The sequence below is a fragment of the Falco peregrinus genome, chromosome 2 (genome assembly GCF_023634155.1).
Source record: "Falco peregrinus isolate bFalPer1 chromosome 2, bFalPer1.pri, whole genome shotgun sequence".
Lineage (NCBI taxonomy): Eukaryota > Metazoa > Chordata > Aves > Falconiformes > Falconidae > Falco > Falco peregrinus.
Window position 1 is genome coordinate 45,643,363 of NC_073722.1, and position 22,885 is coordinate 45,666,247.

At 38.5% G+C, this 22,885-nt stretch overlaps 1 protein-coding gene across 2 annotated transcripts in view; it reads left to right on the forward strand.

Moving 5' to 3' along the window:
• The first annotated feature begins 418 nt into the window (after positions 1-418).
• Positions 419-22,885, forward strand: part of UVSSA (UV stimulated scaffold protein A) — a 58,490-nt gene continuing 36,023 nt past the window's right edge. The window contains exons 1-6 of one of the 2 annotated variants that reach the window (XM_055795433.1): positions 419-642; positions 880-1,210; positions 5,515-5,635; positions 6,806-7,237; positions 8,423-8,532; positions 9,152-9,280. In XM_055795433.1, coding sequence (XP_055651408.1) covers positions 545-642; positions 880-1,210; positions 5,515-5,635; positions 6,806-7,237; positions 8,423-8,532; positions 9,152-9,280 — 1,221 coding nt within the window. In that variant the 5' untranslated portion in view covers positions 419-544. The remainder of the gene's footprint in view (positions 643-879; positions 1,211-5,514; positions 5,636-6,805; positions 7,238-8,422; positions 8,533-9,151; positions 9,281-22,885) is intronic. The other variant, XM_055795434.1, reaches the window with a different exon arrangement.

Here is a 22,885-nt window from a genome sequence, read left to right on the forward strand (position 1 = left end):
AGCCTGTCACAGCCGGAGGGGCTCCGCGGGATCGTGCCTGCCACCGCCTCAGCGGCCGCCCCCTCCCCACAGCCCCGGCTGCTGCCCCCGCCCCCGGCGCGCCGGGCCGGGCTGGGGCTGCGACTTGCGGTCAAAACCACCTGGTGCAGCGCCGCCCCTCAGCTCGGCCCCTGCGGGCAGCAAGGAGTTAACACACACACAGAGCCCCCCCTCAAGTGAGGCGCGGTTCCTTTAAGAGTTTCCCCCACCCGCGCTTCCGGGTGACGTGCCGCCACCGCGCGGAAGCGGGGGGCAGCGCGCCCTTAAAGAGACAGCGGCGGCGAGGGGGTGGAAGGTACCACCCGCTGAGGGGCGGGGGATGGTGCCGCTTGCCGCGGGGCGGGGGGGAGCGGCCCACGGGGCGGGGCTTCCTCTCAGGGGCGGGACAAGGGCGCCGCGGAGGCCCGGCCAGGCCCGGGCTGAGGCTTCCCACCCAGGGCTCCCGGGCCTGGGGGGCTCGGCGGGGCGGCTGTTCTCTCAGCTCGGCGTCTCGCTGCCGGCAGAGATGGACCGGCGCCTCGCCGAGCTGGTGGAAGAGCTGACCACTTCGGGGGAGCCGCGGCTGGAGCCGGGCAGGATGAAGGAGCTGAAGAAGATCTGCAGGTACGGCCGCCCCGAGCCCCCGGGGCGGGTGGGCAGGGGGGGGCCGAGCGCCGCCGCCTCCGTCGGAGGCCCTCCTGTGGCCTGCTCGAGCTGGGCGCACCTTGCGGTCAGCGCAAAAACTGCTGGTTCAAAATTTCGACTAAATTTTTTTAAAGCTGTATGTTTTACGTGCTACGCCTCTTTTTAAATACCTCCCCCTCCTTTTTTTTTTTTTTTTTTCTGTTTCGTCTTCCTCAGGTCTTCAGAGGAACATATCAGCCATGCCTATCACCTGCTGGTGACGCGCCTCAACGAGGAGCATGCCGAGGTGCGCTTCTCTGCCTTCCAGATCGTGCAGGAGTTGTTTGCCCGATCCCATCAATTCCGGACGCTAATTATTTCCAACTTCCAAGAGTTCTTGGAGCTCACGGTGGGGATAGACCTTGAGCAACCTCTTCCCCCACCCAAACAGGTGGCACAGAAACTGAGGAAAGCAGCCATTAAGTCAGTGCAGGACTGGCATGAGAAATACGGAGAGGCCTACAAGCAGCTCTCTCTGGGATACCATTTCTTAAAGAACAATAAGAAGGTACCCTGCATTTTTACTTCTGTGTGTGATCTTAGGTGATAATCGCTAGATGTTTCAAGTGAGGAAACCAATAAATATAAAAGAAAAGCTGTTGGAAACGACATTGTCTTTAGGAGACATCCTGTTGAGCATGATCTTTGAAAAACCAACCCTGAACTTTTTGTGCATTTTGCAGTATTTTAAAGTTTTAAAAATCCCAGGTTTGTGTACTCAGAGCTGGGCTCAACTAGCCTTTGCTCTGGGTGCAAAAACTGTTTACTCACCAATAGGCTTTTACCCATGGAATCCTACCTGAAGCCCTGAAGTTTGGCCCCTTTTTAGAAGGGAAATAATGGTTATACCTTAAACTGAGGATAATAAGCTATTGAGTCTTTCTGTGCTAGTTTAAACTAGCCTGATTTCTGTACTGAGCTGATCTAGTTCTAGCATCCTTTTGCTGTACAGCAGAGACAGAAAGTGCAGGTGCTAGCCCCGCTCAGCTGCAGTGTTGGTGCGTCATACAAGAAGCTTCATTACAGAGAAGTTTCTTGTATGCAAACACTTGCTTTTAGATCTCCTTTCTAGGCTTCAAGTTACTGTGTTTGGGACATTCTTCTGCTTTAGTATCTCTTCTGAGGCACAGACAATGAAGTTGGGAACACAGTTCTAGCGTTCACAGTCTACAGTGATCATACCAGGCTTTCAATAAATGTATTGATTCTCTTTCTCTTCAGAAAAACAAATGTTCAGCGTTCCTAACAGCAGATCAAAAAGCATTAGTGATACATGATATATTTCTGTTGTTCTGTTCTGTGCTAAGCTGTAGTGTACCCTACGTTATTTATTGTACTTAGTTCTTTTTCTATGCAAGTTTTGGCATCTGCTCATAAAAGGTGATAGTTTTTGAATTCTCCTTTGTCTTGTTCAATAACGAACGCTAAATGAAAGTGACAAGGAGATACGCAAGACTGAGAAGAGGGGACTTTAACACAATACAGTCTTACCAAACTGAACATGCAAGTGTACAGCAGTTCTGGTGAAGTTTAGCATGTCTGTCTGTGCTCCAGTGGTTAATGGCTGCTCCCCAGTTACAACTGGTAACTGATCACTTGGTATTTTTGTGATACCGAGCTACCCAGCAAGGTTGGCTGTACTATTTTCTAGAGCAGCTGAATTTGAGTACTTCAGGAAATATTAGTACCAATAGAAACAATCCTATGTTGTTTGACAACTCATGTACTTAAAGAGTTGAGGCGAGCCAGCTGACCCAAATGGCCTTTTGCCAGGTTAATAGTTGAAGTGTGAGAAACAACCAAAAGATTTGATGAGATATTTGTACTTTCTAGTAGTAAAGTACATCTGCTGGTTCTGTATTACAAGTTTGGCACTCTAGGATAGGGCAACTTGAGAGGAGTGTTGGCTCTGTGTGTAGTTTGTGCTTGTTGGGTTTTGGGCTTTGTTGTCTTTTTTTTTTTTTATTATCACCAAAATAACATTACAAACAGTTTGTCAGAAGATGACAACTGCTGAACTTCTAGGGTGTAAACCTGGAGAGCTACCCATTGCTTTAATGTTAGTAGTTCCATATTAGTAGGTACAAAGCGTGTACCAGTGTGAACGTTTGACTTTAAGAACAAGTTATATGTTATTACATCTGAAAACAGTTCTCTTTGAACTCCTGTCTCAAAGTTTAAAAAAAGAAGAAAGAAAAAAGATTTCACATATTTCCAAATGTTTGTGTAATTTGGGAAACTGAGTCATATTGTAGTATCTTTGTCTGAAGAATGCAGAGATGGAATTATAGAGTGAACTGGAACTGGAGTGAACAGGATTTTAAACAGATCAGTGTAGAGTGTTACTGCTGTATTCCAGTATTTTTGCTAAAGTTACAGTAATTTCCTAGGCCTGCTGCTTACACCCTTTAAATCAAGAACAATTGTTTGCACCTCAAAACATCCAGTTCCGTAACTACAGACCAATGGTAAAAGGCTCATACAGCCTGCACCCATACAAAAGCAGAACAGCAATGCTGGTCCCAATCCATATCACCTAAATGAGGTTAGGTGTTTTCTGACCAAGTTTGTGAGTTAGTGCTGACACCAGATGGCAAATGAATCCATGCAGACATGTATAACTCAGGCCCTGAGACTCTTGACTTTGTGAGGCTTCTATGGGAGGCCAGTGTGCCCTGTTTTGGACAATTTGTGCTTTGTGCATGCTGTAGATTTGATTTGTGATAGATATCTACCTCTCCTTATCCAATGCAAACCATGATGATTTCATAAATGTAAGAAGGGCACCTGGACAAGTGCTGAGGCATGAAACAATGCAGCAGAGCAGCACATGGCTGGTCCCTTTTGGGACAGAGAAGGGGAAAGAATGGGCAAATAAATCTGCTGTAGGTATTCTGGTATGTGGCAGAAGTTGTGATTTAGGAAGCTCTAGCTATCTCTAGTTTTTTGTGCAAGTCCAGTCTGACTGCCTAGAAACAGCAGCTGTGGTTCCTGAGTTCTGAATCTTTGTTCTGTTTTTGTGGGTGATATTGCTCTTTAGGAGGATCTTTTTCTTTTGCTACTGTGCAGACAGCTGTGCGAACTTCTTAAAAAAAATAAAAAATAAATCGGATCCTGAAGAGCAAAGAAGCTCACTATGGTGATCTGCGTGCTGCTATAGGTTGTGAAACTAGTTCTTTGTCCTACCTTCCTTCTGCCCCCCCTTTTCCCCACTAAAAAGAAAAAGCACGGTGAGTGTGGTGTGCCTCTTCCTAAAAAAAGATGGAGACTCTCCATGCCAGTTTTCTGTGAGAGGTGAAGTGTCATTTTGCTCCTAGAGGCTTTTATATAAAAAACCATTTGTCTTTAAAGTGTTTGCATAAATAATGCTTGTAAAATCCTTAACACTTATTGCATACTGTAGGGATTATTCTGCAGTCAGAGCATTTATACAGCAAGAAGTTTAACTTCAGCATGTGGTTAAGCCCAAGTCAAGCATTTGTTTTTTAACTTCCATAGCGTTTAATGGAGTTCCCTAATTGCTTAATGCAGAACAAGTATGAAAAAGTTCCTGCAACTTTGAGATAAGACTAACAAAATTCTTGATTGTGCAGAAAATATGCAAACTTCAGTTGTAGGATGCACTTGGTTTGCTTGACCCATAGGTAAGTCTGTGTACGTATTACGGGAGAGATCTAGGACTAGCTAGAAAGTGAAACTTATTTGTCCTGTGTAGAGTGATCTTAATGTTGTGAGAGCTTCTGCCTCATAAGTGAGACTGAACTTCATTGTTTTACTTGTGTGTAGCTCCAGAACATTGGTGTAGGATGTCAGTATCTCAGAACTGTTACTGTATGTTGACAAGCTTGATCATCTAGTAGTGGCAATAATGACAAGCATCCAATGGGTGCTTGTAATGCAGACATACACGGAGAGTCTGTGGACTTTATTAGCAGCAAATTACAGGCTTGCTCAGCACTCCGTGTATTCTGTATTGAAGTTACTGGACTGTATGTGGTAACAATCAAAAGGAAATACTGGTTTTTGTCTTCTTTGAAGGCGTTTCTTTATGCAATAACATAATCAAGTCTCCTTTCCTTAAAATAAAAGTGAAAAATATTTACCTTTTCAAGCCCTTCTAAGAACAAACTAAAAATAACCCTATTGCAAATATTTTAAGAAACAGCTTTTTGAATCACTCATTTATGTTTATATTTTAGTCATAAGAAGGTGAGGCTGAATGATAACCTTTCTATCAATCCCCAAATCTAACAAATGTAACTGTAAAAGTCAGTATTTGGACTTTTTAAATGACTTTGAATGTCGTCTTTTCCACTTTCCTTGCTTACAAAGTTCTTCAGTAAGTGATATGTATGCTTGTGGTAACAGTGCTTACAGATGTTCCTCAATTTCCTTTAATAATAGTGGGCCTAGTGTGATTTCATGTAATCTGAATACTTACCCTGTGTAGTCTCCTCCTGCCCATTCCCCCAGCCCTGAGTCTCAAATGCTGTGATAGAGGCCTCCCAAAGCCTAGTTTATTCCTGCAACTTAGATGTGGAAATCTAAGCGTTTTGTTTTTCTACCTTACGATTCCTTTCTGAAAGCCATTGATTCTCAGCAGCCCCTTATTAGTAGAAGTAAAAACTCTGTTCAGAATTACTGTAGTTATTGATTCTAGGAGGAGAAGAGATAAAAGGAAGTACTGCTGAGCTTCTGGCTGATCGCTGATGTTAGAGGATTTTTTCACCACAGATAAGGATCTTGGGAAATGGATTTTCTATATATTTCTTACAAGGAATGTTACACTTTTTTTCTTCACTTCCTCCTTAGGTCGATTTTCAAGATGTGCATGCCAGAACTGTGGCTGAAAGGAGGAGGGAAGAAGAGAAGCAAAAACGATTGGATAACATTTACAAAGAAAAAGCCAAAAGAGCTGAAAAAGAAATGGAAGGTAAGTTGCTTTAGTTTTCTTAGTGTTTTTTGTTGTTGTTTTGTATTGAAAGCAAGGGGTTTTAAGGTTATATAAAACAAATTCTAAGAGAACAGATATCTAAATAATAGCTGACCGCAGAGGGTGGTACATTTGTTAGAGCTTGACCCTCTGTCTCGGTCTCCCCTGACATTCTTCAGGTGAAAAGCAACAGTCCTGTGAGCTCACATAGTATGGAGAGATTAAAAAAAAAAAAAATGCTAGCAAGTAAAGGTCTGGTCTGTAATTCAGTAAAGTATGAAGCATAGCCTCAAGCAAGCATATCATAAGACTTTTTAGAGCCATGGCTTAATTTCTGTGTCATTGACTAGGTACAGACTTCTCAATACATTGCTGGCTGATGACCTTAATTGTATAGTGTATACAGTTACAGTGTTCCAGAACTATAGGGACTGGTCTGCACAGGAATCCTGGCTGCATTGTAGGATACCTATGAAAAGTATCATACTGCTGCTAAAAAGTATGTTTAACTGGAGACTGAATCCCTAAGCAATATGTACACAGCAAACATTTCTGTAACACGAAAGAACAACAGAGATAGTAAGTATATATTATGTTGCAGCTACAAAGGGTTATTTAATTACTTTGGTATACGCAATGTGTTCAATTGTGTTTGCATTTATTCTACATGCTGGAAATGTTTTCATGTGTGAGGATGGAATTTTAAAGAGATTTAACCTTCTTAAAGTCACTTACTGGTAGCATCTCTTTGAGCAATAGCATGTATTCACAGCTACACCTATAAGCAACTATAACATTCATGGCTGTAGATTGAATACCCACCAACACCGCTAAGAATATTCTCATTGAAACTTGTTCTCCTTCAAATTCCATGAAATACTCGTGTCATCTTTGTATAATGAAATTTTAGAGAGGATGGGGAAAGGAGGAACACTGGTTCTAAATTCCTTACTCAAGAAATTCTAGACTTCCTGCTTAATAAAAATATTTTCACTTTTACAAGGACAGTTTCTGTAGCAGAGAGATCTGTGTGGCTAGATTATCACTGATGACTGGATAAATGGATTACCACTTTGCCAGTCATATTTGTTTTGTAAATCTGTGTCTACTTTGGAGACATTAGCATTTTAAAGTACTTAACAATACTCTAAAATAATTGTGTCTTGATAGAAATGTCCCAAGAGATTGCTGACACACTGACAGAGATGGAAAATTCTTTCTGCCTTCTGATGCCAGATCCTTTCGACTTCACTGTGAATGATGTGGAACTGGAACCCAGCAAACAGATTTCTGCTAATGAGGATAGACCTGCATCCCCCTTGTCCTCTCAGATGGAAATTAACCAGTCCTGTTTTGAATATATGGATGATGAACAGCCATGCTGCAGCAAGGATGTTCTTTCTGTTTCTCAGTGTGTTAGAACTGATAAAAAACAGTTAGATGAGAAACAGGAGAAGCCTGAGCAAAAAGAATTAGATGGAGACACATGCTCAAAAGCTCAGTCTGGTGTCCCTGCTCTCAATGATGATGATTACGAGACTTTTGTCAGGAACCATGGGCTTATTTCACATAAGTATACTCTAGACCTTGAAATCTCCACAGGTATCTGGAAAAACTTTTCACATATAGCTACCTGGAGTCAGCCTTTGTCTGAAATGCTTTGTAGTTGTGGGGTTTTTTTCTATAACTTAAATGCTGCTGTTTCTGGACACCATTTTGATTTGGGATTCCTGGACACCACTTTGATTTATTTTGGAGTTCTGTTCTATTATTCTATATGTTCTAGTAACCATTCTGACGTTTGGGTGTCCTTGTGTGATTAGCAGATTTTATTGATTACCTTTTTAAGACTGAACTTTTGTATTAGTTGTCATAACCATATTATAGCACTGCATAGTACCTACAAGATAAACTTCCTGTGTTTAAAAAAAAAACAAGTTTACCATATGTAACTTTCTTTCATATGCTTTGCCACTTGCCTCTTTCTTTCTGTCTATAGCTAGGGTATAAGCTGCTAATTTAAAAATCTTACAACTGAGTTTGCCTTAAACTTTATTTCTTTGCTACTGACAACTTGCAAGAAGCAGTAAGTAGTTTTGCTAGGAAGTCTTAAGGATTATGATTATAGCTTTATACTTGAATTTGCAAATGTGAGTTACCTCTAGAAAAATTAGGATGGTTTGTGTTTTGGTAGTCTGTCTCTTACATAACTGTCCTAATGGAATTTCATGTGCAAACAGCCAGTAAGGCAGGTATCTACTTCCATGCTTGCAGGCAACAGAACTGGAAATGTATCAGTGGGGCTTATGAATGACAAACAGGTGAAAAGTACCATTTTTACTTGGGTATTGGCATACTTGGCTTTGACAATCAAGTCCCTAGTGCCACTGGGGCAGAGATTGTTTTATATTGAGTATATGGAAACCATTACAAGTAAGGCCCACATCATTTGAACTTAGGACAACATGTAATGTAAATAGTAAGACTGCACTAATCTGTGGTTTGTTTGGCAATTCCTTAGTAGTGATGGCCTAATAACTCCTCCTGTCATCACTGGACAGAAAGCTTTTTGTCTCTGATTTTTTTGAATATGTGGATAATGGTAGAATAATTAACACTGAACGACAAATATACTGATGTTTGTAACTTTCCCTGAAGAGTTCAAATATTTTAGAAAGGTTTATGTCTACTTTTTCCGCTTGTTGTCTTTAGTTCCTGAAGTAAAGATGCTATAAACATTGTGCACTAACTCTTCCCTCCTCCCCCCACCCCCCCTGTTTTGAGCAGAAGTAAAAGTGCATGAGAATGAAGATAATACTGCCATAATAAACAATGTCATGGATGCTCACAAACTTGTCAGAAATAAGTTCTTGCCTTCTGTGCAGTCCTGGATTCAGGTGGGATAGATGATTTTTTGATTATTATTTTTTTTAAAAAGATGGAGAAGCAAGGACTGGGGTACAATAAGTATTGAGGGAGATGAAAAAGGAAACTAAGGTTGAAGAAACATTGGTGCAAGCAGAAAAAATTTCTGTTTTGATAGAGATGGACAAAAGGAGGCTACAGGAGCTATGTAACTTGTTTTGCTCTTAGATTTAGGTATGCTACCTACAGTCATACCTCTTTTTTTTTTTTTTTTTTTAGATGCAGTAAACCAGGGTGTATTTGCAAAGGATAAAAGTGAAACAGCTGGGTTTTGTCAGACATGTCTATATCAGAAAAACTGTGTGTCCTTTCTGTCAGTTGATACTACTGCTCAGGAGCCTTGTGAATGGAATTTGGCTTATAGAAGGACACTCTCAGGAGATGTTTATACCAGTTGTTCATTCTTTGTCTTCAGTAGTTGCTATTAGCTTTTATATTCTAGATGAGAAAATAAGTGGTTTCATTGATTGTTACTTGTAAAATAAAGGAATTTGTGACAATGTTGTTCCATTGATTATGAAAGAAAACTGAAATTTTTTTGGCTCAGATGTCTAGAAAAAAGAATAAGAATGTTGGTTTCTTGCTTTGCAGTTATTTACCAGAGCAGGAATAAATGATGATCGACTAAGATGTGCCATTGATCTCAAGAATAAATTGGAGACTGCTATGAAGAAATACAAGGAAATGAACATTTCCTTTAAAGCAAGAAAAAGAAAAGTGGTGAGTTTGTTAAAATTCTGTTTTACTAGAGGGTACCATAACTAATGCTTAGCTTGTATACGAAAAATACACTTTCTCTTAATTAATCTGGGAAAGTTGTGGGGTTTTTTTATAGAAGTTTTATTGAAAAAGATACCAACTCAGCTGGTTGTAGCTTCACTCAAGGAAGTTGCACTAAACAATTGCAGAGTATGCCAGGGGGCTGGCTATTAGACAAACTCATGAGAGGCAGCACTGTTGTTGTCTAGGCTGGAGAAGTGGTGAAGCTGAGATTCTGTTTACTCTGAAGTTTCTTCATCTGTAACACTGTAACGTCCTCAGCTTCAGTAAACATGGTATTTACTCATGTTCTTTTACGACTTTGTCTTTTACGACACTATGCTAGTGTCTCAATTCAGGAAAGTAGTGTCTCTGCTTTGGAGCACTTACTCTCTACACTAAGCATGTCATGTGATTGAGGATATTTTAAGAGAGTTAATTGTTATATAGAACTTCAAAGTGTTGAAGTATTTCACAAATATTAGCTGCCAAAGACAGTTTTTCTAAAATATGTAAAACTTGTGAATAAACAGAGGCTGAAAGATCAAATACTTTATTCAGATCCAAAAAGGAGTCTATGGCTTGTTTATGTAGCTAAAAAGCAGAGCTGCATAATACTCATTTCTGTTGGCTGTGATCAAATGAAATTACTGTATAGTTTGACATGAAAATAAGTGGTTTGGGTCAGGGTCCAGAGTAGAGTCTGGCTTAAGACTGGATTGGAAGAATTTGGTAAGGACATTATACCTTGGTCTAAATTGTGGTAGCCTTGTTTAGCCATGACTGAGTGTTGTAGACTTTGCTTTCATTGTGCAAATGAAGCTGTATCAAGATTAATTTGGTTCATCATCTTAATACCTACTGATGTACCACACCAGTCAAAAATGCCAACTCTGAATGAAAAGTACTGAAAGACTGTCTTGTCAGAGGTTTTTTTTCTCCAGTGAAATATGTGCACTACCTTTATGCAACCAGCTATGAAGGAATCCAGACATCTGCTGTCATTCCTGCCATTTGCTTGACAGGACTTCATTTGCTGCACCTCTGCATGGAATATTGGTTGCTATATTTCTTGCAAGATATAAAGGACATTCCAGCCTTGGTTTGTTTTTTTTTTGTGTGTGTGCATGTGTTTAAAGTGCTATTGTTACCACTTCTGGAGATTGATCAATGCTATCTATATAAGGTTTGAAAGCTAATAAATTCCATTGTTGGGGGAAGGGGGGGGGGAAGGAAAACACGTAACAGTGCTCACAAAGAATACATTCAGAATGCAGCAATGCAGATTGAAGTATGAACTTAAGCATTGAAAACAATATATAATTATTCCTAAGGGTTTTCTCCAGTGGAAAATACCCAAATTTAGTGTTACTGCTGAGTTACTTTAAATTTATAACCTGAACATGGAGAGCTTTGTATACTGTATATATTACCTTTTATTTGCCGGCCAAATGACTTTGTTGAAACATAAAAACACAGTAAAATGAGTCTGATGGAACAAAATAAACAGCATCTCTTAGACTGTGATTATTAAATCCCCGTCTGTCAAATATTTGCATGTCAGCATATGAAACACTACACACAAACAGCAATGCTGAATTAAAGAAGAGCTGTATTATGTATTGTTGCTTTTGTATGTACATCCTTGTGTCATTGGAGCTATAGTTCTTGCCATGCCAAAGTTTTGCTATCTTCTGTACCATTAAATCCAAGTGAAGAAGTACTGGTAGTCTGTCCTTCAAAGCGCTGGCTCAGAGCCATCCTGTCCCGACAGGATACTATTTGTTAGCACATGGAGTCAGTGAGTGCTGTACCTGCTTATGTGTAGAGATGAGCACGCTTAAAAATGAAGGGGAGCATTTAGTAAGTACAGAGAGAGAATGTAGATAAAATTGTCTGAGTGCAGAGGGTCCTGCGTAAATTGTTTGATTTGTCATTGGTCTGTGACATCTATGCATTTGGATATGATAGCAGTTTTCCTGGCAGCTAGTGACTGCAGTACGAGGCAGCTATATTGTTAGGTGGAGAACAGGAAGGTGAATTGTTTGTGTACTTACTCATTTGGGGTGTAGTTATGATCCTGCACCATGGGCAAGCCTTACATTCAGGGAGAAAGCGGTTTTATTTTCTCAGCAAATATGAAACAGAATGATAGGGGCTTGGAAACTTGGCTTGGGGACTTGGGCTTGCCCATTCTCCTCAGGCTTTCTGATTTTTCTTTGTGCTCATTTTCCATGCTTCTGTGGTCGCTAATTTCCCCCCTTTTCATCCGTTCTATCCTGTGCTTTGTTTCTGTTCCACCTGAGGCTGGGGGGAGTAAAGGCTTTACCCATTCTCAAGCTGTGATCAAGAAAGCTGATCAAGGGAAGGGTTTAGTGAGAGACAGATAAATTGGAGATTTATTACTATGAACACTACTATCCCCTCAATTCCGTAGAGATTTAAATTGCCACTTAAGAGGGGGAAGGTCCTGGAGTTCCTTACTGTTGCCACGTGTCATTGGTACTCTTGTTTAGCTGAGCAGTTATATGTGCACATGGCTGAGATGCAAATAAGTTGTATGCATTTGGAGTAATTCTTGATGCTGTGGTTCAATGTGTCTATACCAGCAATGTAGCTGGATGTGAATTACATTGAGAAGTTGTTGGTGGTTACCTGGTCTGCTTTCACAGAAGAATCATTTGGTTGCTGCAGGAAGGTGTCTGGGTTTGGCAATCCTCGCTATTACCTCCATGCTTTCAATTGTGTTTTTGCTTAATTTTCAAGATCACAGAGCACTGGTCTGCAAGGCAGCATCCTTAGGCAATCAGAGTATGTTAGAAAATTTGCACAAATTATTTCCTGTGAAGCTTTTTTGCCTTTATCTTTGCTGAAAAATGGAACAGCTCCACTGCTTTGCAAACTACGGGAGAACTTTTTGTAGGTTTATGGAACTTCTCTTTTACAAAGTCACTTGAAGGAAAGCACAACTTTATACAGTGGAACACTTTGCCTTAAAATGGTTTATAGTGACATGAGATACAACCACCTCTTTCTTTTTGCCTCCTTGATGGTGAAGAACTCAAACCACGAGAAAGCCTTAATTACAAGGAAGGCCATCATTTTTATGTAACACTTAAACCCTGCCAACACAAGTAGGCTATGGCACTATTCTGCACTTGCCTCTCGGGAGATGTGGGAGGAGAGGGAAAAGAACAACAAAGGTTATCCTTTGTCTAGAAACAAATCCCTTGCAGCAAATGTTATAACTTAATACATCCCAGCTGCCGAAACTGTGTATTCCTTCTTCCTGTTCCTGTGCCCCCAAACAGATCAGAAATCACAAAGACATTTCTTCCTGAGCAGTTATTTTTTTCAAAGGGGAGGGGGATTGGCAAAAAATGGCAGTCTTACTTGCATTGGTCAAAGGCAATGAGTTTTTGTGTGCTTACGCAAGTTGTGTTCACTGTAGTCCAGTACTTGTTTGGGATGTGAATTGGGTGTCAGTTTTCTATAGGGAATGTATTTTGAGAGTATAGACAAGAGTTTAGAAATCCATTTTTCTGTGAATCTGAGTCTTAGCTGAATCCAGGAGAAGAGGACAGAAGCTGTAAAAAGGCTTTTAGTTCACAGTACCTGGATGCTTGGACATACCTCTGTCTCTGAATGCCTGCTCAGGATAATTTCAGTGCCCAGTAGAGGGAGTGCATACTGCATGCTCAACATTTTTTTGCTGTGCCACCTTTATCCAAAACCAGCCATCATTTCGGTCTGTTTCCAGGTAAACTTACTACAACAGCAATAAACCAGACACTTCGAGTTAATTCTTGACTCTGTGAGTTATTATGGAAGTACAGTTGTAATTATTGGCAGAGATTGGTGTTTAAATAGAAATTCCTGTTTCCAGAGGTTTAATTCTTCTGTAGGAATAATTTACAGCTACAATGTTCCTTTAATTATTTTTTTCTGTTTAGAAATAGTTTTGTTGATGTTTATTTTCTATTTTTAAAATACCAGATTTTGTTTCTTGTTTAGTGTTAGATTTGTAGCGGATTAGATGCAAATGATCTTGCTGTGAGAGGGCAAATGTGTACTATATTTTAAATCATGTGTGCTATCTTTGATTTACATCATTTCCCTGAAGGATTATCCATTAGGATAATACTTTGTCCTCACATTTTTAATAGAAATGTAGACCACTAGCTATATTTTGTACACTGAAAGTATATTTATCTCTTATATATATTATCTCTTATGTTATTGCCTTTGGGAAGCCATAAAAGGCTTACTACTCAGGCAGGCTAAAACTTGAACAGATAGGAGCTAGTAGGCAATATGATATGAGAAACATGCCTCTCATTTGTCTGTCAGCAGAGTGATTGTTTAACAGGCCTATTAGATTTTGAATTTTTAATTTGAAGTTGTATTAACAGCCAGGGTTATATAGTTTTTCATTAACTGTCTTCATTACGTTTTGTTTCACCTTTCCTTATCTTCTGTCAAATCTAAGCATGCGCTTGGATCTTGATTTCTTCGTGTACTTAATTTTATCCATGTGAAACATCTGGTTGAATTCAATAATGCCATTAATAATTAGATTTGGAGAAGGCTGTTCTTGTGTTGTCCAGATTCTGATCTGGTCCCCAAACCTTACTGCAATACAGGTCTGATATTTTCTGAAAGAATAATGTCAGAAAATTGTTACGAATGTATATTTACAAGTTAAATATTTTCTGGTCATAATTTGGTCTTAAAATATTTTAATACATAAAAATATTAAAATTTTAATATGTAATAAATTAAGCTAAGAGCTCTACCAATTACTTGGCTGCAAGACTACTGCTGATTTCCACCAACCCCCTACCTCCCACCCCGCCCCCGTATCTTCAACTGCAGCTTGGCATTTTATTACTGGTAATGAGTTATTTCTACCTAATCATTTTGTAGCTTTATAACCAGCTCTTTTTAAAGTCTGTGTTTTAGTTAAGTTAGTATCTGCTTACAAAAGTCTCACTTGGCTTCTTATTAAAAAAAAAAAATATCAAGGCTGTATATTTTTTTCCTTTCTGTAGCTATAGAGAATCCAGTCCAGCTGACTGCTTTCTTGTACTCACATCCTCATTTTTTCCCCTCTTTTCCTCATTTTAGAGGAGCTTTTTCTGGGGGGTAAGTAATTGTCCTTGGTGATCTGTCACCGTGCCTGAACTCACATCTGCCAAAACATACTCATACCAAAGAGCAAAAGAAACCTTTGTAAAAGAAATCTTTTCCTCAGGTGATGCTTTTAACTTGCACACAAATGAAAACTGTAACTTTTAATAAGTTGCCCTTTGAAAACCAGAAGCGTTTAATGTTGAGATTTGAATAGTAACTTGATGTTGATTGTATGTTTTCTAAAACTTAAGAGAAATATAGGAATATTTGATAATGAAATCAGCATTACACCTGAAGATGTCCTTTCTCAGATTGTATATTCAATGTATTGTGTTCATATTAAATAAGGTTTAATAACATTTGTATCATCAAAGTAGTAGCCCAGACAGCATTTAATATTTTTTTTTTGTCTGGATAATATTTATGAAAAAAGCTAAGTCAGCCATAACTGTAAAAGTAAACACAAAATATTTAATGTCAGACAGGTGCTTATGTTCCCTCCTTTTTAATTGTAACCATCATGTGATAATGATTTCTATTTGTGAAATGTCTCTTTTGTAATCGTTTTTCAGCTAAAAGAGCTTTCCAGGTTTTTTAAGGCTTACTAGGATGTGAGACTGATATAAAACAAAACACTGTAAAACTAACTCTCAAAACAGTACTCTTGTTAAAAGTATCTAATCAGCTAGTGTGTTTTGGGATGGGGTTTGTTTGGGTTTGTTGTTTTTCTCTTTTCTAGTGGTGAATGTTGCTGTGGTATATTGTATGCTTTGCACTGCCTATGCAGCCTGCTGCTGTTAGTTATTAAAAATATCTTGTTATGCAGATCTAGCTATGAATTCTTAAAGTTGTCACTGTGACGACCTCTGATCCCTATCTGATTCGCAGGTCGCACAATGCAATTTGGAGCTCTTCTAATAGAGTGTAAAATAAAGTAGAATGTCTCTGTCATCAAGTTAACCCTTATGTTAAGTATTTAAGTTTTTCAGGCCAAAGGGTCATCTCCCTTGATTCATCTATGAATACTTAGCAGTGCTTAATCAGTAGGTAGTAGATACAAATTTCCTTCCTGGTTTTTTTATCCATCCTACCTTACAAGGGGAAACAGTGTATTGAATACATTTGTGAAGTTCATAAATGTACATTGCAAAATGTGTATTTATAAAAATGGAAAAGAACAACATTTTTACTCCTGGAATGCATGCTAGCACATTTAAATTTAGTTGATGCAGTAATGTTAAAGTAAATATATTCACATCTAAAGATATTTGTACCTCAAATCCAGAGTCGGGAATATACGTAGGGTTATGTGTATCTTGCACAGAATATTTTGTTGACTTGTCTGTAATAAATTAGGTTTAATTGAGGTGCATATTGATCTGTTACAAGTTACTTCAGATGCTGTATTTTTAGCAAATGTGCAGTTCAGATTCATTCAAAAATATGATCATTGAAGTAAGTGGCAATTTAGTTACTGACTTTATAGTGTATGTGTGTACAGACTATATCATGAGACAGGAGCATACACGCATTGGTGGTAAATACAAAGTTTTAATAGCATAAGTTTGATCTGCTCTGAGCATTAGGTGGTAACTCATCTAATGCAGTAGGACTTTTTTGCATGAATGAGTGCTAAAGGACATCTTGTTGTATCATGGTTTAGGTAAAAATCCAATTTCCTAAAATTTCATAAAGAAAATTACTAGTAATAAGAATTTCCCCTCCTCAGCTGTAAAATTTAGCTTTTAACATATATAGGCCCCTCAATCACAACAAAATTAAATCAGTCAAAATGTTGCCTAAAATATTTCAAGGTGTCATAGGAATGCTGTTCATAATCTCCTGGATGACTTGGACTAGCTGAAAAGTACTGGAAAACCTAAAGACGACTTGGAGGGTGAGAGGAAAAAGAGGTATCAGTGATTGACATTTGAGTTATAAGGCCATGAAAAAACTTTCTGGTCCTGAAAGGAATATAGCCTGTCCTGGACCTCTCTACAGCCTCAAAAATGGCTTTAAACAATTTCATCTGGACCAGAGTGCAGAGAACACTGTAGAGAAAAACAGTCTGGAAAGAAGGGAGGGGTAGTTCAGGTAGAATGGCTGTTCAGGGTAATACTTGTAACCTTGACAGTGACTGTACAACATCTGCTTTTTTCTTCAATAAAAAAAGAGGATTTTTCTACTGCTTTTAGGAATGGAAAACATCTCTGCTCTGGGTACATTCCTATCTGAGCATGGACTCTAACCATGAGTTCCTGTCACTTGGCTTGTAGCTTTGCTGGCTTCATCACACCTCAGTCTTTGAACTGCAAACCTTTCCTTTTACGTTAAGATAAATGAAGAACTGACTAGACACTTTACAGAGTTTCCTTACTCACAGTTATCCATGAGTTAAGAAGAAACCAGGTTTGGTTTTCAGGGCACAGGTAATGTGGGCAACGCTATTTTATGCTTGCCTTTTTGGTTAAAATTTCCTCCATTCTACAATTCCTGAAATGATAATTTAATTCTACCAGGTATTTCTTACTGTGTGATGTAGTTACTGAATTTACTTCTTAGCAGACGGGGGGGTTGTACAAGTTACTGATGTACTACTTGTGGGAGCAGAACAGGGAAGCAGCTTATATATTTCAGTAGTGATTTTACAGTTGGCTTAAAGGTGATCTAAACACAAGCTACAATCAAGACGGGTAGTCCTCTCTCTGTTTCCTCCCCGATGATTCCCAGTGCTTGCCTTGTACCCACTCCTGTCGCAGCAGGGACCTGAACTGACTGGAACCGAATCCAGAGATTTCTGCAGCAGCATTAAGCTCAGATAGCGAGACTGTCCCTTTCAGTAACTGGGTAAACCTGGGTAATGCAGATCCACTTATGAAGGTCAGCCTTTACTTAGAGGATCCAAACTGATGGAGTGATATGAATCGCTCATCTCCCAGTGTAAACGAAAAATGGGATGAAAAAGCCATACCAGATAGTACTGTTAAAATACATTCCTTTTTGCTGTGTAATAAGGTGTGCCTGAAGTATGTACAGTAACTGCATGGGAGAAGTACATTCCTGTACTTCTAACAGTAAGATGTAACCTTTGGTTTTGTATAAATATTACACAAAGACATCAGAGGACTAATGCTGCAGTCACTCTTGATAAATCAAATTAAATATACATATCAAATGTAGGGATCAGCATAAATTTCGTAAGAGTATTTTTTTTTTTATGCTGGGGAACTTTATTAGCTTTAATAATGAAGGGTAGCAGACTTCTGTTTTAGCTGTCTGGGATGTATGGAAGGGAAAAGCATTGTTAGACTTAGATCTTTGGTAGTTTAAATAGCTGTTACACCTCCCCTTAATGTGGTGGTTATTTTATGAAAAATTAGAATAATGCAAGAGAGCTTTGCCTTCTTAATCCACTTTCTTAAGGTTTAAGAATATTTATGCAACCAAGTACTGTTGATTTTGGTGGATGATAGGAGTCCAGGTAGCGAAGTATGAAAATACATCTGAGGATACACCTTGAATGGTTACTGCTAAAGAAGTACCAAACTTGCCTTGCAAACTATTACCTTCCTGAGGTAATTGTTTGTTAAATGCACCAGTTTTCCAGATTACCTTTATTTGCAGTCCTCTATGAAACTGTAAAGGCATATGCTAGTCCATTGGACATACTGGATGTACTAATATCTTCTGAACAATGATTCGTTAAGATCCAAGGGTTTTTGAACTGTCTTGCACCTTAAGACCTGCTAGTTTTTTTGAGTAAATTTTTGCTCCTTTTTATTAAAATCCTTCTTAAACTTACCTGGGACCTTAAGCCTGCTAGGGTCCATAGCTGCAATAGCTAGTAACAGAATGATGCAGGTTTTGCGTAACGTGCCCCACCACTGTTGACCTCCCAATGTACATATCCAAGTGTCTGGGTGGGATGGAGAGGGCTTTGGCATGAGTCTTGAGGAAGCCTCAAGCTTGCATCTCCGGGACTATGACAATACTCACAGACCCTGAAAAGTGTACGTTGCTTTAAAGAAAAACTGGTTCATTGGGTAGTTTATATTTGCAAAACAATTTGGAGCAAGGTATGCTGGTTCTCCAGCATTGTACTTAGGCTAACTGTTGGGCTGGAATCCTTTAAGCATTTTTGCTAACTTTTGAAAATATGAAATAGTGTGAAAAGTACATTCCTAAATAAAAGTCAGCCTGGCCAAATAGCCTATGTGCTCTTGAGCAACTACAGATAGAATGAATGGTTATACTTTTACTGGTTAACATAAAATGTGGTTTCCCTGGATCACATATCTAATTTGCAGTCATCTAGGTCTGAATTTATGCTCAAATCACAGAGCAAAGGGGAAGGAGTGTATGTGGGAGGTCCCTATAAATATAACTCTCTTAGTAGTTTATGTTTTCCTTGTGTGGCACACAGCAAAACTCAGGCATGGTTCTGAAACCTGTCAAAATGCCAGCATTTATTTCCACATCACCCTGTGCTGGATAATATAAACGGATGGAAAAGGAGAAACTCATGAAAGTCCTTACATGTAAGATATGCTGTTTGACTATTCAGTTTCTATTACTGGTGCCAAAGAAATTATTTTTATCCTGTCACGTTTACACAGAATATCCCCAAATTTCAAGATGGCTGAAGTATGTTTTGTGCTGAGGTTGAATAAAAACTGTATTTGCTTAAGGTTGCCCCTTTAACTACATTCTATGGTGATAAATATTCTTGTTCCCTAACCAAAGTCTTCTGCCTCTAGAAAAATATTTAGTTGGCTTTGAGTAGATGCACATGAGATATTGGCATGGTGGAATAATTTGCAAGATCTTCCAGTGAGGGTATTAGCATATAAATAGCAGATGCAATGACGACCATCACAGCTGAGTACATTTAATTTTTAGTTTATAAGATAGAATGGATTTTTAAATGCATAGCCATCAAGCCTGCTGAAAGACAAATGAAGTTTAGAGTTCACTTGTCTGAGGATGCCTTACATCATTTTTTTTTTTTTTAAAAGGGAAACAGACACACATAAAACTGAATAAAAGTGATTTCTTGGGTGAAAAGTAATTGAGATTGCAAACCAAGTTAATTAGACCATGCAAAATTTATTTAATGATCCCAGCTGTAGTTTGCGAGTGGTGTTTTAGTAAGTGGATATGACTTCTTCATGTGCTATCTTTTCTCTTCCTTTTTCTAAAATAATTAGTAAATGCTGTGCATCTAGTCCTATAAACTGATTGCACTGTATATTTCAGTCATTTTATAACTTTAATTATGATTGCAGAGGCACAGGTTTTTAAATCCTCTTAACAGAATGTAGCAATCAATTTGTATAAAACTGGGAAAAGAACCAAAGGCTTTTCTTTACATCTTTCTAAGTGTGGTGCGGTGGGTGGAGGGGTTTTTTGCATTTGTTTCTGGTTGGGATGGATAAGCAAGGCATTTAACTGGAGCTGTGGTTGCACTGAGCTACACTAACAGCTGGAGGCTCTTGTAGCAGTGACTCCAAAGTAGAAGATAAGATTGCCTTTCTATGGGCATCCAATGTTTGTTTTCAGTATTTATAATAAGATGAAAAAACCCAGATGTTTCCATATTACTTTCCAAGTTTAATGAGTTAGAGAATGATTTGGTGGCACTTGTCTAGCTGAAAGAGTCGGCACTATTTTAAGTTTTTAAATGAAAATCAGGAGAATTGAGGAGACATTCTGATTACTATGAAAAAATTGTGCCAGTCTCTTTTTTTTTAACTGTATTCACATATGGAAATAAATTAGGCGCAAGAATCTGGAAACTGTCTAGCTAAATCCCATTTCCTCTCACAGAGAGAGATCTAGTCAGGAATATGGTAATGTTAAAAAAAAAAAACCAACACAAACAAACATAAAAACAAAAACCCAAACCAACAGGTAGTTTAGGAAATGCATGATTAATTTAGATAAATGAATAAATAAATATCAGCATTATAGAACAGGTTGATGCTGAGCGGAAAAGCTTCCCTTCTCCATACAACTTGAGCAGCAGTGATGGTGTAAGTAGCCTGTGATGTCTGGGAATCTGGCCTCGCTTCAGTTGGACCATCCTCTAGTGACAGAGGGACGGTAGTTCACCTTGTCTCTGATAAGCCTGCCAAACTGTGTTAGTGACTTTCCTTATATCACCTGATAATTAGAAGGGATTTGAGAACAGGACTTTTTTTCCATGTTGACAGGTTATTGAGAAACAAGCAGTTGCATGACTACTTATCTTAGACATATTTAATTCTGTACGTTACAAGAAAAGCCTTACGTTGTGGTATTTATCACTTGAGCTTGCACTTTACTTCCCTTCAGATATGGCACACTAGAGATGGCATATTGCTTGTTCTATCTTGGTCTCATTTTTCTTGTTTGGAAGTTACCTAACCACTCATTCCTAAAAGATTATAATTTACCAATTCTGCCACTCAAAATGTTGCCTTAAATATTAATTTCTTCTGATTTAATTTTGGTTTGATTTTTATTTTTTTTAATTGATGGGAAAAGTTTGCCTGTGATGGAAACATAGATAATAAGTAGCTGAGCTTTTGTACTGTGTCTGTAGAGCTTGCTTTGGAGGTCTTTTCATGTTGGAAAAGTGGAGTCAAAAAAAAAAAACTTTTCTGGCTAATAACATTGCCCATGAACTCTCCTCCTTTCTATAGAAAGGGAATGAAACAAAACAGCACAAATGGGATGGTTCTGAAGAAGTACCACTGGAACGAAGTAAACTGAGATGTAACTACCCACTACCACTGTGCAACTTCTTGAATTTCCACCAGTAAATGACTTTAACATTTTAAAGTAAAAAGATAACTTATCTTGTTAAAGATTATATCAAAATAAAGACTTTATGTCTATTTGAAGGGAAAAGGGGACTTAATTCCTGATAGTTAGCTAAGCAGTTAATTTTTTTTACAGGAAATCTAAATTTAATAGAATACCCCAGGGAAATTCAAGGGTGTGAACAATAAGCATAATATTTTATGAAAATGACCCCCATATTTAAAATCTGGCATTATATGTTATGCATTGTAGCACCAAGTCCACATCTACCTTTTAGAAAATTAAAACACATAAATTCTGTTTAGTGTTTGATATGTGCTGCACTAGCTGAAAGCCATAATGCCCCTAAAACCTTGGGTTGCTTTTCACCTTTCATAAATTCCTGGGTAGATTCTATACAAAAAATAATTTTCAGCTCCGTGGCTCATTGTTATTCAAACTTGATTGATTGTCATCATTTACTCAGTGAGGAAGTTAAGTGCTCCTGTCATTTCCGAAGAGTATAATTGGGACGTTTCACAGGTCAGCGGTAGTGACAGGTTTCCCTTTTGATTAGTGTTAGACTGATAACAAAAATTACAGTTTCCTATGATTAATGTTTTCTATAGTACTTGAATGCACAGTTCATGGATTGTCCCTAAACAAAGTGAATTTGCATCTGATTATGCCTTTTCTCCGTCAGGCTTTTCACATGCTTTGAAGTTTTAGACGATGCAGGTAACACAGCAAAGTTGCTTCTAATGCAGTTTTGAAGCTGAGGGTTAGTGTAGCCCACTGAATTTTAGTATGTTAATGTACAGAAAGCTACATGCCTCCAGCGACCTGTGAGCAAATTAGGAGAAATTTCAATTAAAGATAGTTCTCTTTTGCTTTCTTTTTAATCCTCTGAGATATGCCTTGCACATAAGTACTTGTATTATACGCGCTGATATTTCAGGTATAATCTGGCTGTTTAAGTTAAATGATCAGTCTTAACTGAGTTTTCTTTCTCTTACTAGTTTGATGTTATTTCTCGATTCCTTAAACCTGTTGCTGTGTATTTGTTTGCAGACTTATTTTGAGTGAAAACTCAGAAATACACTCACGTTATAGAACAGGGAAAATAGTTACAAAGTTAGCTTCTACATTATGGCACAAAGTTGGAGACTAAGATCATCCATGACAAGTTTTAGCTTGGTGAAATCTTTTTTTAATAGCTAAATGAGAAATGAAACTGTAGTATGGAAAATACGATGTTGCCCTCCTTCTAGCTGGAGAAATAAGAGTGGATGTTTTTTTTCTGAATGTAAGCTGCCCCTAATAAATAAAAAGGGGATGGCAACACCAGCAGGATTTCGAAACCAAAATACAAACAAACTTCTCTTCAATCTCTGGCCGCCTTCTGTTGTGCAGAGTATAAAATCTGATGATGTTTTTCTTTCTAAAGGCCATTGGGAAGGTCTTTCAAAAGTTGCCGTTTAACACAGATGTTCTTATTTCACGTCTAGTGCCATGGTGAGTTTGTGATTAGTGATAGCAGCAGATTCTTTGCATTGGAACTCTGGTTTCTGCTGTGGAGGTCAGATTCAGCATGCATCTGTCCTGGCCATACCAGGTAGGGCCTGAATTGCTTCTTTCTTTTGGATGAGG